At 41.9% G+C, this 18,738-nt stretch overlaps 1 protein-coding gene across 1 annotated transcript; it reads left to right on the top strand.

Annotated features, from left to right (window-relative positions):
- Positions 1-3,212: 3,212 nt before the first annotated feature.
- LOC110522135 (transmembrane protease serine 9) lies at positions 3,213-18,266 on the top strand. The gene is made up of 12 exons (XM_036975460.1): positions 3,213-3,348; positions 8,052-8,072; positions 8,202-8,364; positions 10,026-10,294; positions 10,482-10,630; positions 10,949-11,245; positions 13,119-13,143; positions 14,691-14,711; positions 14,841-15,003; positions 17,053-17,321; positions 17,509-17,657; positions 17,976-18,266. Exons 1-12 carry the CDS (start codon positions 3,291-3,293, stop codon positions 18,264-18,266), a joined length of 1,875 nt encoding a protein of 624 aa, XP_036831355.1. The 5' UTR covers positions 3,213-3,290.
- The last annotated feature ends 472 nt before the right edge of the window (positions 18,267-18,738 follow it).

Here is an 18,738-nt window from a genome sequence, read left to right as displayed (position 1 = left end):
TTCCCACCACCTTTTGCTGCTGCAACAGCAGTAATAAATTTCCTCAAGCGAAACCGCTTCTTCTCACTCAATTGGTCTAACCCCACCGTCTTCTGTAACATCACAGCTGACCTCACAAACGTATCAACATCAAAATAATCTGCCAATTTGACAGATTTCCCAAAAGTCTGATCCAGAAACTCATTTACCTCCTCTAGATCATAAACTGAGTCCTCACCAGCAGCTGTCATATCAAAAGAGATATCCATATCATTCTCCTGATCCTCAGCTGAGACCACAGACAACTGACTCCCCTCTACCACATCCCTTTCAACACTCCCCACTTGCACCTAATCACTCGTACCAGGCATCTCCTCCACTACCTGGGAGTCTAGCTCCACATGAACCCCAGCACACTACCCCAGGTCATCTTAGGTTTCATTACATACAGTCAAGAAGAACTACTGAATATAAGATCAGCGTCAACTCACCATCAGTACGACCAAGAATATGTTTTTCGCGACGCGGATCCTGTGTTCTGCCTTTCACCCAGGACAACGGAATGGATCCCATGCAGCGACCCAAAAAAACGAGTCCGAAAAAGAGGGAAACGAGGCGGTCTTCTGGTCAGACTCCGGAGACGGGCACATCTTGCACCACTCCCTAGCATTCTTCTTGCCAATGTCCAGTCTCTTGACAACAAGGTTGATGAAATCCGAGCAAGGGGAGCATTCCAGAGGGACATCAGAGACTGTAACGTTCTTTGCTTCACGGCTCACTGGAGAGACGCTATCGGAGGCGGTGCAGCCAGCGGGTTTCTCCACGCATCGCGCCGACAGAAACAAACATCTTTCTGGTAAGAAGAGGGGCGGAGGCGTATGCCTTATGGCTAACGAGACATGGTGTGATGAAAGAAACATACAGGAACTCAAATCCTTCTGTTCACCTGATTTAGAATTCCTCACAATCAAATGTAGACCACATTATCTACCAAGAGAATTCTCTTCGATTATAATCACAGCCGTATATATTCCCCCCCAAGCAGACACATCGATGGCTCTGAACAAACTTTATTTGACTCTTTGCAAACTGGAATCCATTTATCCGGAGGCTGCATTCATTGTAGCTGGGGATTTTAACAAAGCTAATCTGAAAACAAGACTCCCTAAATTTTATCAGCATATCGATTGCGCAACCAGGGGTGGAAAAACCTTGGATCATTGTTACTCTAACTTCCGTGACGCATATAAGGCCCTGCCCCGCCCTCCTTTCGGAAAAGCTGACCACGACTCCATTTTGTTGATCCCTGCCTACAGACAGAAACTAAAACAAGAGGCTCCCACGCTGAGGTCTGTCCAACGCTGGTCCGAACAAGCTGACTCCACACTCCAAGACTGCTTCCATCACGTGGACTGGGACATGTTTCGTATTGTGTCAGATAACAATATTGACGAATACGCTGATTCGGTGTGCGAGTTCATTAGAACGTGCGTTGAAGATGGCGTTCCCATAGCAATGATTAAAACATTCCCTAACCAGAAACCGTGGATTGATGGCAGCATTCGCGTGAAACTGAAAGCGCGAACCACTGCTTTTAATCAGGGCAAGGGGACTGGTAACATGACCGAATACAAACAGTGCAGCTATTCCCTCCGCAAGGCTATCAAACAAGCTAAGCGTCAGTACAGAGACAAAGTAGAATCTCAATTCAACGGCTCAGACACAAGAGGCATGTGGCAGGGTCTACAGTCAATCACGGACTACAAGAAGAAATCCAGCCCAGTCACGGACCAGGATGTCCTGCTCCCATGCAGACTAAATAACTTTTTTGCACGCTTTGAGGACAATACAGTGCCACTGACACGGCCTGCAACGAAAACATGCGGACTCTCCTTCACTGCAGCCGAGGTGAGTAAGACATTTAAACGTGTTAACCCTCGCAAGGCTGCAGGCCCAGACGGCATCCCCAGCCGCGCCCTCAGAGCATGCGCAGTAGTTTTGGAATTGTTAGTTAGATTACTTGTTGGTTATTACTGCATTGTCGGAACTAGAAGCACAAGCATTTCACTACACTCGCATTAACATCTGCTAACCATGTGTATGTGACAAATAACATTTGATTTGATTTGATTTTGGCTGCTCTACCGCTGTTGGTCCACCTCTCCCTACATCAGAGGGCCCAGGCGTTACGATGACCACCTGCGCCCCTCCCTCGGCCTTCTCCCATTTCGGGCAAGCAAGCATGTCGCTTATGACCAACATCCCCACACTCAAAACACTGTTGACTAACCGTACTAGCATAAGCCATATACATTCTATTGTCATACTTGATTTTAAACGATAACTCTAAAGTCTGCTCCGGTGAGTCCAAAAACATAAACACCTGTCGCCGAAACGACATTACCTGTTTCAACGCCGGGTGTTTGCAACCCAACGGGACAACCTTAATTGAACTGGCGAACTTCCCAAAGCGCAATAACTCGCGCTCCAATAGCTCATTTGGAATAAACGGCGGTACATTTGAAATCGTTACCCTTGTTGACGGAGAAAAAAGAGGCGTAACTTGAATAAACATTCCTTTAAGAAGTACACCATGCTCAACCATCCGATCAACTAGACACTCTTCTTTAAGAAATACCACCACCACTTTATTCATCCGGGATGCATAAGCAACATTCTCATAGCCTACCTTCTCTCCTACAGCGACCAGAAACTCCTCCACCGTGACAGTAGCTTCAGTAACACACCTAAAGCCTTGCGGAAGTGACAGGGACGGCATCCCCATTCGGGCTGCCATCCCCGCCAAAATCAGGGTAATTTCAATACGACAAACTAAATACTTAATTCTACCACAACAAAAATAATAACCTTAAACGTGCACAGAAGAAAAACAAAAAAATGCCACCAAGAAATAGCAAACTGAAAGAAAGTTGTGAGTATCTAACTCTCCACAACACACTCACTCCTTCACTCAAACAATTCCCAGCATGCACCAATCACTCCCAGCATGCAGAGAGAGAGAGAGAGAGAGAGAGAGAGAGGGCCAATGACATGTGTCATGAGGCATGTGTCACACCCTGACTCAACAATTCAAGCTATTACCTACCTATGTACATACCACAGGAGGCTGCTGAGGGTAGGACGGCTCATAAAGTCAGAAATGGCGCTAATGGAATGGGTCAGTGTGGTGAGCCATTACCACAAGCCCATCCTCCTCAATTAAGGTGCCACCAACCTCCTGTGGTACATACCTCCTCCAACCAAAGGTATTTTAAATACAGGACACACACAAAGCCGTAGCAGCTAATAGGATGGAGTCGGGGTGGGTATTGTGTGCTGTTGTATTTGCGTTGACCTGCATGGGAAAAGGTAATAGAGAATTATTATTATTATTATTATAGACTAGCAGTCCACTTTGAGTTACTTTAATACATTTAGAGAAAACTCAACAAGTTCACACTTTACTATGAAGTACTGTACTTTTCCAAGTAAATTATTTTACTGTTTGACTAGATTCCTATATAGACATTGGGTTATATTGGGTTCTTTCCCAAATGATTAAAGGAAAGTTTAGACTGCATTAAAACGGTGAATATGTTTGATATCACTGGTTTTACAGTACATTACAGGAATATATTATATTTTGGACTGTGTGTATATTTGCTTTGTAATGATTACTGCCTCATTTTGAGAGAGACCCCCCCCCCCCCCCCCAAAAAAAGTTGAGTATTTAGGAAGTTGAAATTATCTATGAAAAGTAATTGAAATTATACGTCTTTTGAAATGATGTAATCATTCTTATACTGAACCTTTCAGTGTAATGCAAGTCTTGCACATAACACCACTTTAATCGATAATTAATATGATAGCCAAAACATTCTCCACAGCACTGTCCCAAGTGATATTACTGTTTAACAAAAAACAAAGTGGTTTACACACTGACTAAATCAAAGATTCTCACTCAAACTACCGTTATATCTACTCCTTATTATCAAAAGACAACAATATATATATACTTTAAATTGAACCTTTATTAACTAGGCAAGTCAGTTAAGAACAAATTCTTATTTACAATGACGGCCTACACCGGCCAAACCCGGACGAGCTGGGCCAATATTGCACCGCCCTATGGGACTCCCAATCACGGCCGGTTGTAATACAGCCTGGATCAACAATAGGCTAGTCTAACCCAGACCACCTTCCTGTTGTTCAATGTTGAGTTTCACCCACTTTACACAGTGATACTATTGGTTTAGATGTTAAATCAAATCAAATCTAATTGTATTTGTCACATGCGCCGAATACAACAGATGTAGACCTTACAGTGAAATGCTTACTTACAAGCCCTTAACCAACCATGTAGATTTAAGAAAATCCCTAAAAAGATAAGAGATAAGAATAAATAATTAACGAGCAGTACAGGACTATAACAATAGCGGGGATATGTACAGGTGGTGCCGGTACAGAGTCAATGTGTCAATGTGTGGGGGACTCCAGTGTCGAGGTAATTGAGGTAATTATGTACATGCAGGTAGAGTTATTAAAGTGGCTATGCATAGATAATAACAGAGTATAGCAGCAGCGTGGGGGAGAGGGCAATGCAAATAGTCTGGGTAGCCATTTGATTAGCTGTTCAGGAGTCTCATAGCTTGGAGGTGGAAGCTGTTTAGAAGCCTCTTGGACCTAGACTTGGCGCTCCAGCACCGCTTGCCGTGCGGTAGCAGAGAGAACAGTCTATGACTAGGGAGGCTAGAGTCTTTGACTATTTTTTATGGCCATCCTCTGTCACCGCCTGGTATAGAGGTCCTGGATGGCAGGAAGCTTGGCCCCGGGGATGTACTGGGCCGTACGCACTACCTGTAGTGCCTTGTGGTCGGAGGCCGTGTAGTTGCCATACCTGGCAGTGATGCAACCCGTCAGGATGCTCTCGATGGTGCAGCTGTAAAAATCAAAAGGGTCTTGTCAGCCTCCTGAGGGGGAATAGGTTTTGTCGTGCTATCTGCTTGGACCATGTTAGTTGGTGATGTGGGCGCCAAGGGACTTGAGGCTGTAAACCTGCTCCACTACAACCCCGTGTGCTCGGCTCTACTTTTCCTGTAAGTCCACAATCATCTCCTTTGTCTTGAGAAAGAGAATGAGACTAAGAACATAATAATGGGTGCTCCATTGTTATAACTGGAAATGCCAGTTTGCTTGTCTATCGTCTTTTCGCCCTTAGAAGGACATCCACTGAGCGGCACAAAATGGTCTATAAACAAAGGGTTGATATGACAAAAACCCTACCAGCATTAAGTTTCACCTAGTGAGCCAAGTATATTCTTGACCATTGGGTTGTTTCTGTGACATATATATATACACATATACACCCGTTGAATTATTCCCCATTTAGTCTTGAACATACTACACACGTTTTTCCCCCTCGAACATACTACACACAATACCCTATAATGACAAATGACAAAGCGAAAACAGGTTTACAGACATTTTTGCAATTGTATGATTTTTTTTTATGTCCAATCATTTGAATTTACCACACGTGGACTCCAATCAAGTTATAAAAACATCTCAAGGATGACCAATGGAAACAGGATGCTCCCGAGCTCAATTTCAAGGCTCATAGCAAAGGGTCTGAATACTTACAGTTGAAGTCAGAAGTTTACATACACTTATGTTGGAGACATTCAAACTTGTCATGGCTTTAGAAGCTTCTGATAGGCTAATTGACATAATTTGGGTCAATTGGAGGTGTACCTGTGGATGTACTTCAAGGCCTACATTCAAACTCAGTGCCTCTTTGCTTGACATCATGTGAAAATCAAAAGAAATCAGCCAAAACAAATTGTAGCCCTCCACAAGTCTGGTTCATCCTTGGGAGCAATTTCCAAACACCTGAAGGTACCACGTTCATCTGTACAAACAATAGTACGCAAGTATAAACACCATGGGACCACGTAGCCGTCATACCTGTAACGATTGTCGTTGGGAGAAGGAGAAGAGGACCAAAGTGCAGCATGGTACGCATTCATAATCATTTTAATAAATATGAATACTGAACAAAAACCACAAACCGACAAACAAACAGTTCTGTAAGGTGCAACAAAAACACTAAACAGAGAATAACTACCCACAAATCAGAGTGGGAAAACAGGCTGCCTAAGTATGGTTCTCAATCAGAGACAACGATAAATAGCTGCCTCTGATTGGGAACTATACCAGGCCAAACACAGAAATACAAAAACATAGAACACATAGAATGCCCACCCCAACTCACGCCCTGACCAAACTAAAATAGAGACATTAAAAAGGAACTAAGGTCAGGACGTGACGATACCGCTCAGGAAGTCTCCTAGAGATGAACGTACTTTGGTGTGAAAAGTGCAAATCAATCCCAAAGGACCCTGTGAAGATGCTGGAGGAAACAGGTACAAAAGTATCTATAGCCACAGTAAAACGAGTCCTATAACGACATGACCTGAAAGGCCGCTCAGCAAGGAAGAAGCCACTGCTTCAAAACGGCTATAAAAAATCCAGACTACAGTTTGCAACTGCACATGGGGACAAAGATTGTACTTTTTGGAGAAATGTCCGCTGGTCTGATGAAACAAAAATAGAACTGTTTGGCAATAATGACCATCGTTATGTTTGGAGGAAAAAGGGGGAGGCTTGCAAGCTGACGAACACCAACCCAACCGTGAAGCATGGGGGTGGCAGCATCATGTTGTGGGGGTGCTTTGCTGCAGGAGGGACCGGTGCACTTCACAAAATAGATGGCATCATGAGGTGGGGAAATTATGTGGATATATTATAGCAACATCTCAAGACATCAGTTAAAGCTTGGTCGCAAATGGGTCTTCCAAATGGACAATGACCCAAGCATACTTCCAAAGTTGTGGCAAAATGGTTTAAGGACAACAAAGTCAAGGTATTGGAGCGGCCATCACAAAGCCCTGACCTCAATCCTATAGAAAATTTGTGGGCAGAACTGAAAAAGTGTGTGCGAGCAAGTGTAACGGATGTGAAACGGCTAGCTTAGTTAGCGTGGGCGCTAAATAGCGTTTCAATCAGTGACGTCACTTGCTCTGAGACCTTGAAGTAGTAGTTCCCCTTGCTCTGCAAGGGCCGCGGCTGTTGTGGCGTGATGGGTAACGATGCTTTGAGGGTGACTGTTGATGTGTGCAGAAGGTCCCTAGTTCATGCCCGGGTATGGGTGAGGGGAAGGTCTAAACTTGTACTGTTACACAAGGAGGCCTAAAAACCTGACTCAGTTACACCAGCTCTGTCAGTTGGAATGGGCCAAAATTCACCAAACTTAGTGTGGGAAGCTTGTGGAAAGCTACCTGAAACATTTGACCCAAGTTAAACAATTTAAAAGCAATGCTACCAATTGAGTGTATGTAAACTTCTGACCCACTGGGAATGTCATGAAATATTTTTCTCTACTGTTATTCTGACATTTCACATTCTTAAAATAAAGTGGTGATCCTAACTGACCTAAGACAGGGAATTTTTACGAGGACTAAACGTCAGGAATTGTGAAAAACTGAGTTTAAATGTATTTGGCTAAAGTGCATGTAAACTTCTGTCTTCAACTGTATGTAAATAACGTTTTTATGTTTTTAATACATCTGCAAAAATGTCCAAAAACCTGTTTTTTGCTTTGTTTTAATGGGGTATTGGGTGTTGATCGATAAGGAAACGTTTTTATTTAATACATTTTAGAATAAAGCTGTAACGTAACAAAATGTGGAAAATATTTTGATAGAGCCACAAACTGTAAGATTCGCAGCTACTTAAACGGATAGCATGTCTCTTTAAGCCCGAGGTATTGAAACTTTTTCAGCAACTTTAGAATCTATACATTTAGATTTGTTTTCACATCAACAACAATAAATTCATAAAATGTTCATCTCTTATCAAATTATGATCATCAATAAATACTTTTACTGTATACATTTTATTTTTAAAATTATACTTTTATTTTTACTTTATCACGCTTGAATAGTGCTTAAAGCACTATAACCAGGTAACTGAAAACCCCTTTTAATAACACCAATCCACTCTCTCTCCACCAGGTGGCCATTCACAGGCAAATGGTAAGTTATTATTGCATGCAACTGCAGTGCTTCATATCAGCTACGGTATCTTCCTCAATGCTCTTTTTATGCTGTGAGGGATTTGTGTGTTCAATCATGAGCTGTCTCTCCTCTGTTTGTCTTCTCCAGTGTGTGGCATTGCTTCTCTCAACACAAAGATTGTCGGGGGTCAGGCTGCAGTTGCAGGTAGCTGGCCATGGCAGGCCAGTCTGCACCGCTCCAACCGCCATTTTTGTGGAGGCTCCCTTATCAACAAAGAGTGGGTGCTGACTGCCGCTCACTGCTTCCCCAGGTAGAAAGACATAACCTTACCCGTCCCCCAACCCATATATTATGTCATGGTGATATTTTAATATCTATATGCTGTCTTTGTCTATGTACTGAATGATCTATTTTAATAATGTATTAATCACTTAATTCAGAGAACTAATTGAAAGTATAATGTATTTTGGTAATTTTTTCAATTAAATAAATGTAACTTAATAAATATACCTGTAACTGCCAAAATACAGATCTTGTGCTGAGAGACACACATTCAAAACAGTTTGCGCATATATATATATATATATATATATGACAACATTTTGTGATATTGTAGTTAATTTTGGTGTTCGGCAGCATACAGCTGCTACGTGTTTATTCGGCTGTTCAAGCACACCATTTTATTTTTCTTGAGGCAAGCCGAAGTTTAGTAGCCGAAGTCTACGATTGGGTAACAGTAGGGATTCTTCAATGAAGTGTGTGTTGTCATGCAACGACAGACAACTAGTTTTCATTCACATTTTTTCCTTTGAGAAATACTGTGTTAAACATCTTAGTTTGATGTGAAATTGCGCTACTAAGCCCTCTTCCAAAAACTCAAAATGAATGACAGATTTCTTGATTTATCCTAGATTGATCAGGCTATTTTGAGGAAGTCTTAATGTATGTTGTTGCCACAGCGTCTCAAGAGGGACAAACAGTAACAGCATTTAAAAAACACAGACCATAACAGAATGTGCGTTTTAAACCATTTCACCTGCGTTAATATTGAACCTCATCAGTGTTTTTTTTATTCAATTGAGGGATAAGTGGCGTGCAACTATAGTTTTTCTTCACACAAAATATATTAGTGCAACACATTGGGCAGAAAATCGTTTTAATCAGATGACAACAGAAGTGCAGCGCTATTTGGCTAACAGCCACACAAGTAAATTAACTTACAATTAAAGAGCAATGTATTTTTTCCGAAAACGATGCATGAACATAATGTTTATAATGTTTATCATAGAAAGAATGTAGCCAGCTACATTTCCTAATGTTTTGCTTGAAGTTAGTCTTGCATTTTATGTTGCTACTACAGAAAAACTAGACCTGAGGAAAGTACCAGAGAAAAGTAGCCTACACATCAGTCAGAGCGCTGTCTGGTGATCCAATGACAAGAGCAAAGACATTTCATCTGAGTGGAGAAGTGCAACTGCAACTGCAGACCTTTTATATTTATGATTTTGAGCAAACCGAGGCCGAGCAGAATGTACAATAAGAAGCATTTTATATGCGTTTGCAAAATGCAGCAAGATATCTTTTCTGCTTTTTATATTTCATTTTCTGCTTGAAAAATACAAAATCCTGCGTTAATTCGGCCCCTGGTGATGGGATGTTAATTGCTTAATTGACTCAGGAACCAAACCTGTGTGGAAGCACCTGCATTCAATTGACTTTGCAGCCCTCATTTATTCAAGTGTTTCCTTTATTTTGGCAGTTACCTGTATGTGCTTGCTAGTTTGTACTGTACTTGTTTTAAAGCACAGTATTAATGGTTGTCAAATAAGTTGTAGGAGTGGTAATGACTCCAGTGAGGTGACATTGTCTCTCTAAAATACATCACTGAATTGTGTAAATGGCATCAGCAAGGACACTAATAGTCTAATAATCACATTAATAACAGTTATTCCCAACTCTCTTCATTCTCAGCACCAGCACATCCGGCCTGCTTGTCTACCTGGGCCGGCAGAATCAGCAAAGCATAAACTCCAACGAGGTATCCCAAACGGTCTCTCAGATCACCCGCCACCTGAACTACAACAGTGCAACCAGCGACAATGACATATGTTTGCTGAAGCTCTCATCACCTGTCACCTTCACTGACTACATCCAGCCGGTCTGCCTGGCAGCAGTGGGCAGCACCTACTACACTGACACTACTAGCTGGGTCACCGGATGGGGCGATATCAATAGTGGTGGTGAGATCTGATTGTCCCGATGCTGACTTTGCATTGACAAGCCATACATACCCTTTATATACCTGCACATATATCCACTTTTTTGCAAGTAAATGTTGTTCCAATACAGTTGCAGCAGAAAAGAAAGGATCAGAAATGTATACAACAGAATATCATCAAAGTTGATTTCATGGTCTCTCCTCCTCAGTGCCCCTTCCCTCACCCGGGACCCTACAGGAGGTGACTGTGCCGGTAGTGGGGAACAGGAAGTGTAACTGTCTCTATACTGGATTTAGTTCAATCACAAACAACATGATCTGTGCTGGTCTACTGAGTGGAGGAAAGGATTCCTGTCAGGTGATGCATGGCTGTGTTTCATTCCAGATAGTTGCAGAGCTAAAGCTGCAGTTTAGCTGCAGTTTGCAGAGCTAATATTCAATGGTAAGAAAGAGATGATCATGAATCAAACTCATGAAGACTTCTAAAGATCATTTCATTGTTCACTGACCCTGATGATTAACCTGGTGGCTCAGTTGGTAGATCATGGCACTTGAAATGCCAGGGTTGTGGGTTCAATTCCCACAGGGGACCAGTATGAATAAAGTATGCACTCACTTCTGTAAGTCACTCTGGATATGAGCGTCTGCTAAATTACTAAAATGTATCTGTCTACAGGGAGACTCCGGGGGGCCAATTGTGAGCAAACAGGGTCTGGTCTGGATCCAGTCTGGGGTTGTTAGTTTCGGAAAAGGCTGTGCCGAAGCAAATTTCCCAGGAGTGTACACCAGAGTGTCCCAGTACCAGACCTGGATCAACAGCCAGATCAGCACTGACATGCCAGGCTTTGTCACCTTCTCCTCCAGTGGGACTGACTCTGATCTCAATGTCACCTGTAATGCACTGTCCAGTGGGGCCACACTCTTCTCCTTTTCTCATCTTTCTCTATCTCTTCCAATAGAGGACACACTACAAGTGGATGCTTAACTTTACTCACTGTAAAGTTAAGCATCCAGAGGACCAACCATTCAGTTTTAAGAAAATAAAAAGATAAGTGATAAAAAATAAATTATTAACGAGCAGTACAGGACTATAACAATAGCGGGGATATATACAGGTGGTGCCGGTACAGAGTCAATGTGTCAATGTGTGGGGGACTCCGGTGTCGAGGTAATTGAGGTAATTATGTACATGTAGGTTGAGTTATTAAAGTGGCTATGCATAGATAATAACAGAGTATAGCAGCAGTGTGGGGGAGAGGGCAATGCAAATAGTATGGGTAGCCATTTGATTAGCTGTTCAGGAGTCTCATAGCTTGGAGGTGGAAGCTGTTTAGAAGCCTCTTGGACCTAGACTTGGCGCTCCGGCACCGCTTGCCGTTCGGTAGCAGAGAGAACTAAGACTAGGGAGGCTGGAGTCTTTGACTATTTTTTACGGCCATCCTCTGTCAACGCCTGGTATAGAGGTCCTGGATGGCAGGAAACTTGGCCCCGGGGATGTACTGGGCCGTACACACTACCTGTAGTGCCTTGTGGTCGGAGGCCGTGTAGTTGCCATACCAGGCAGTGATGCAACCCGTCAGGATGCTCTCGATGGTGCAGCTGTAAAAATCAAAAGGGTCTTGTCAGCCTCCTGAGGGGGAATAGGTTTTGTCGTGCTATCTGCTTGGACCATGTTAGTTGGTGATGTGGGCGCCAAGGGACTTGAGGCTGTAAACCTGCTCCACTACAACCCCGCGTGCTCGGCCCTACTTTTCCTGTAAGTCCACAATCATCTCCTTTGTCTTGAGAAAGAGAATGAGACTAAGAACATAATAATGGGTGCTCCATTGTTATAACTGGAAATGCCAGTTTGCTTGTCTATCGTCTTTTCGCCCTTAGAAGGACATCCACTGAGCGGCACAAAATGGTCTATAAACAAACGGTTGATATGACAAAAACCCTACCAGCATTGAGTTACCATAAGTTTCACCTAGTGAGCCAAGTATATTCTTGACCAGTGGGTTGTTTCTGTGACATATATATATATACACATATACACCCGTTGAATTATTCCCCATTTAGTCTCGAACATACTACACACGTTTTTACCCCTCGAACATACTACACACAATACCCTATAATGACAAATGACAAAGCGAAAACAGACATTTTTGCAATTGTGTGATTTTTTTTTAATGTCCAATCATTTGAATTTACCACACGTGGACTCCAATCAAGTTATAAAAACATCTCAAGGATGACCAATGGAAACAGGATGCACCTGAGCTCAATTTCAAGGCTCATAGCAAAGGGTCTGAATACTTACAGTTGAAGTCAGAAGTTTACATACTTTTTTTTTTACCTTTATTTAACCAGGCAAGTCAGTTAAGAACAAATTCTTATTTTCAATGACGGCCTGTTCAGGGGCAGAACGGGGCAGAACGGCCTGTTCAGGGGCAGAACGACAGATTTGTACCTTGTCAGCTCGGGGGTTTGAACTCGCAATCTTCCGGTTACTAGTCCAACGCTCTAACCACTAGGCTACCCTGTTGGAGTCATTCAAACTTGTCATGGCTTTAGAAGCTTCTGATAGGCTAATTGACATAATTTGGGTCAATTGGAGGTGTACCTGTGGATGTACTTCAAGGCCTACATTCAAACTCAGTGCCTCTTTGCTTAACATCATGGGAAAATCAAAAGAAATCAGCCAAAACAAATTGTAGCCCTCCACAAGTCTGGTTCATCCTTGGGAGCAATTTCCAAACACCTGAAGGTACCATGTTCATCTGTACAAACAATAGTACGCAAGTATAAACACCATGGGACCACGTAGCCGTCATACCTGTAACGATTGTCGTTGGGAGAAGGAGAAGAGGACCAAAGTGCAGCATGGTACGCATTCATAATCATTTTAATAAAGATGAATACTGAACAAAAACCACAAACCGACAAACGAACAGTTCTGTAAGGTGCAACAAAAACACTAAACGGAGAATAACTACCCACAAATCAGAGTGGGAAAACAGGCTGCCTAAGTATGGTTCTCAATCAGAGACAATAATAAACAGCTGCCTCTGATTGGGAACCATACCAGGCCAAACACAGAAATACAAAAACATAGAACACATAGAATGCCCACCCCAACTCACGCCCTGACCAAACTAAAATAGAGACATTAAAAAGGAACTAAGGTCAGGACGTGACAATACCGCTCAGGAAGTCTCCTAGAGATGAATGTACTTTGGTGTGAAAAGTGCAAATCAATCCCAAAGGACTGAAGAACACCAACCCAACCGTGAAGCACGGGGGTGGCAGCATCATGTTGTGGGGGTGCTTTGCTGCAGGAGGGACTGGTACACTTAACACAATAGATGGCATCATGAGGATGGAAAATTATGTGGATACATTATAGCAACATCTCAAGACATCAGTTAAAGCTTGGTCGCAAATGGGTCTTCCAAATGGACAATGACCCCAAGTATACTTCCAAAGTTGTGGCAAAATGGTTTAAGGACAACAAAGTCAAGGTATTGGAGAGGCCATCACAAAGCCCTGACCTCAATCCTATAGAAAATTTGTGGGCAGAACTGAAAAAGTGTGTGCGAGCAAGGAGGCCTAAAAACCTGACTCAGTTACACCAGCTCTGTCAGTTGGAATGGGCCAAAATTCACCAAACTTATTGTGGGAAGCTTGTGGAAAGCTACCTGAAACATTTGACCCAAGTTAAACAATTTAAAAGCAATGCTACCAATTGAGTGTATGTAAACTTCTGACTCACTGGGAATGTGATGAAATATTTTTCTCTACTGTTATTCTGACATTTCACATTCTTAAAATAAAGTGGTGATCCTAACTGACCTAAGACAGGGAATTTTTACGAGGACTAAACGTCAGGAATTGTGAAAAACTGAGTTTAAATGTATTTGGCTAAAGTGCATGTAAACCTCTGTCTTCAACTGTATGTAAATAATGTTTTTATGTTTTTAATACATCTGCAAAAATGTCCAAAAACCTGTTTTTTGCTTTGTTTTAATGGGGTATTGGGTGTTGATCGATAAGGAAACGTTTTTATTTAATACATTTTAGAATAAAGCTGTAACGTAACAAAATGTGGAAAATATTTTGATAGAGCCACAAACTGTAAGATTCGCAGCTACTTAAACGGATAGCATGTCTCTTTAAGCCCGAGGTATTGAAACTTTTTCAGCAACTTTAGAATCTATACATTTAGATTTGTTTTCACATCAACAACAATAAATTCATAAAATGTTCATCTCTTATCAAATTATGATCATCAATAAATACTTTTACTGTATACATTTTATTTTTAAAATTATACTTTTATTTTTACTTTATCACGCTTGAATAGTGCTTAAAGCACTATAACCTGGTAACTGAAAACCCCTTTTAATAACACCAATCCACTCTCTCTCCACCAGGTGGCCATTCACAGGCAAATGGTAAGTTATTATTGCATGCAACTGCAGTGCTTCATATCAGCTACGGTATCTTCCTCAATGCTCTTTTTATGCTGTGAGGGATTTGTGTGTTCAATCATGAGCTGTCTCTCCTCTGTTTGTCTTCTCCAGTGTGTGGCATTGCTTCTCTCAACACAAAGATTGTCGGGGGTCAGGCTGCAGTTGCAGGTAGCTGGCCATGGCAGGCCAGTCTGCACCGCTCCAACCGCCATTTTTGTGGAGGCTCCCTTATCAACAAAGAGTGGGTGCTGACTGCCGCTCACTGCTTCCCCAGGTAGAAAGACATAACCTTACCCGTCCCCCAACCCATATATTGTCATGGTGATATTGTAATATCTATATGCTGTCTTTGTCTATGTACTGAATGATCTATTTTAATCATGTACTAAACACTTAATTCAGAGAACTAATTCAAAGTATAATGTATTTTGGTAATTTTTTCAATTAAATAAATGTAACTTAATAAATATACCTGTAACTGACAAAATACAGGATAAAGTGTCTTAATAGGGTGTTGGGACACCACGAGCCACCAGTAGCTTCAATGTGCCTTGGCATAGATTCTACCAGTGTCTGGAACTCTTTTGGAGGGATGTGACACAATTCTTCAATGAGAAATTCCATCATTTGGAGTTTTGTTGATGGTGGTGGAAAACAAATATTCTATAAGTGTTCATTTGGGTTGAGATCTTGTGCTGAGAGACACACACACACACACACACCACACACCACACACACACACACACACACACACACACACACACACACACACACACACACACACACACACACACACACACACACACACACACACACACACACACACACACACACACACACACACACCTCTGAGACTCCTCTTCAAAGTCACTTCTAACCACTTCTAGCCATGGTAGCCAAAATAATGTGCAACTGGACGTATTTATACATGACCCTGAATGTTACGGTATGCTTCCCAGTCAAAACAGTTAATTTTGGTGTTCGGCAGCATGTGTTTATTCGGCTGTTCAAGCACACCATTTTATTTTTCTTGAGGCAAGCCGAAGTTTAGTAGCCGAAGTCTGCGCCCCTTCGTTGGTGATTGGGTAACAGTAGGGATTCTTCAAAGAAGTGTATGTTGTCATGCAACGACAGACAACTAGTTTTCATTCACATTTTTTCCTTTGAGAAATACTGTGTTAAACATCTTAGTTTGATGTGCAATTGCGCGACTAAGACCTCCTCGGCCAAAAACTCAAAATGAATGACAGATTTCTTGATTTATCCTAGATTGATCAGGCTATTTTGAGGAAGTCTTAATGTATGTTGTTGCCACAGCGTCTCAAGAGGGACAAACAGTAACAGCATTTAAAAAACACAGACCATAACAGAATGTGCGTTTTAAACCATTTCACCTGCGTTAATATTGAACCTCATCAGTGTTTTTTTTATTCAATTGAGGGATAAGTGGCGTGCAACTATAGTTTTTCTTCACACAAAATATATTAGTGCAACACATTGGGCAGAAAATCGTTTTCATCAGATGACAACAGAAGTGCAGCGCTATTTGGCTAACAGCCACACAAGTAAATTAACTTACAATTAAAGAGCAATGTATTTTTTCCGAAAACGATGCATGAACATAATGTTTATAATGTTTATCATAGAAAGAATGTAGCCAGCTACATTTCCTAATGTTTTGCTTGAAGTTAGTCTTGCATTTTATGTTGCTACTACAGAAAAACTAGACTGGAGGAAAGTACCAGAGAAAAGTAGCCTACACATCAGTCAGAGCGCTGTCTGGTGATCCAATGACAAGAGCAAAGACATTTCATCTGAGTGGAGAAGTGCAACTGCAACTGCAGACCTTTTATATTTATGATTTTGAGCAAACCGAGGCCGAGCAGAATGTACAATAACAAGCATTTTATATGCGTTTGCAAAATGCAGCAAGATATCTTTTCTGCTTTTTATATTTCATTTTCTGCTTGAAAAAAACAAAATCCTGCGTTAATTCGGCCCCTGGTGATGGGATGTTAATTGCTTAATTGACTCAGGAACCAAACCTGTGTGGAAGCACCTGCATTCAATTGACTTTGTAGCCCTCATTTATTCAAGTGTTTCCTTTATTTTGGCAGTTACCTGCTTGCTAGTTTGTACTGTACTTGTTTTAAAGCACAGTATTAATGGTTGTCAAATAAGTTGTAGGAGTGGTAATGACTCCAGTGAGGTGACATTGTCTCTCTAAAATACATCACTGAATTGTGTAAATGGCATCAGCAAGGACACTAATAGTCTAATAATCACATTAATAACAGTTATTCCCAACTCTCTTCATTCTCAGCACCAGCACATCCGGCCTGCTTGTCTACCTGGGCCGGCAGAATCAGCAAAGCATAAACTCCAACGAGGTATCCCAAACGGTCTCTCAGATCACCCGCCACCTGAACTACAACAGTGCAACCAGCGACAATGACATATGTTTGCTGAAGCTCTCATCACCTGTCACCTTCACTGACTACATCCAGCCGGTCTGCCTGGCAGCAGTGGGCAGCACCTACTACACTGACACTACTAGCTGGGTCACCGGATGGGGCGATATCAATAGTGGTGGTGAGATCTGATTGTCCCGATGCTGACTTTGCATTGACAAGCCATACATACCCTTTATATACCTGCACATATATCCACTTTTTTGCAAGTAAATGTTGTTCCAATACAGTTGCAGCAGAAAAGAAAGGATCAGAAATGTATACAACAGAATATCATCAAAGTTGATTTCATGGTCTCTCCTCCTCAGTGCCCCTTCCCTCACCCGGGACCCTACAGGAGGTGACTGTGCCGGTAGTGGGGAACAGGAAGTGTAACTGTCTCTATACTGGATTTAGTTCAATCACAAACAACATGATCTGTGCTGGTCTACTGAGTGGAGGAAAGGATTCTTGTCAGGTGATGCATGGCTGTGTTTCATTCCAGATAGTTGCAGAGCTAAAGCTGCAGTTTAGCTGCAGTTTGCAGAGCTAATATTCAATGGTAAGAAAGAGATGATCATGAATCAAACTCATGAAGACTTCTAAAGATCATTTCATTGTTCACTGACCCTGATGATTAACCTGGTGGCTCAGTTGGTAGATCATGGCACTTGAAATGCCAGGGTTGTGGGTTCAATTCCCACAGGGGACCAGTATGAATAAAGTATGCACTCACTTCTGTAAGTCACTCTGGATATGAGTGTCTGCTAAATTACTAAAATGTATCTGTCTTCAGGGAGACTCCGGGGGGCCAATTGTGAGCAAACAGGGTCTGGTCTGGATCCAGTCTGGGGTTGTTAGTTTTGGAAAAGGCTGTGCCGAAGCAAATTTCCCAGGAGTGTACACCAGAGTGTCCCAGTACCAGACCTGGATCAACAGCCAGATCAGCACTGACATGCCAGGCTTTGTCACCTTCTCCTCCAGTGGGACTGACTCTGATCTCAATGTCACCTGTAATGCACTGTCCAGTGGGGCCACACTCTTCTCCCTCTCTCCTTTTCTCGTCTTTCTCTATCTCTTCCAATAGAGGACACACTAAAAGTGGATGCTTAACTTTACTCACTGTATGTGAAAAGTACTGGGATAGTATGTTTATACGCTGAACAATAAGTGATGGGTTTCATTTAATATGAATCTACTGTATCTAGTAATACTTGTTGATTGTGATGTAAGTCATTAAGTTGGACAGCAAATATAATTGTGCTATGTGATTACATTTGGTTGTTTATCAGAGCTCAGTTTATGATTGTTGCTTGCAGTTATGCTTAGCTATCACACTCAATGAATACAACTTGTTTTTCTCCATTTAATCATGAAGTTATGTATATTTGTCCATCTTGAGTGTACTGTATCTGCAAATAAATACACTATTTACAGTGAACTACAGCTATTTACCATTGAGCTGAGAATGTCTCTCAACAATCTCCTATCATGTAATGGTGGGCAGGCAGGCAGGTAACTACCAGCAGTCTGCCCACTTCCTGTAGCGTAGAATGTTA

This window comes from Oncorhynchus mykiss, chromosome 4 (assembly GCF_013265735.2).
Source record: "Oncorhynchus mykiss isolate Arlee chromosome 4, USDA_OmykA_1.1, whole genome shotgun sequence".
Lineage (NCBI taxonomy): Eukaryota > Metazoa > Chordata > Actinopteri > Salmoniformes > Salmonidae > Oncorhynchus > Oncorhynchus mykiss.
This window is presented reverse-complemented; position numbering and strand designations above follow the sequence as displayed.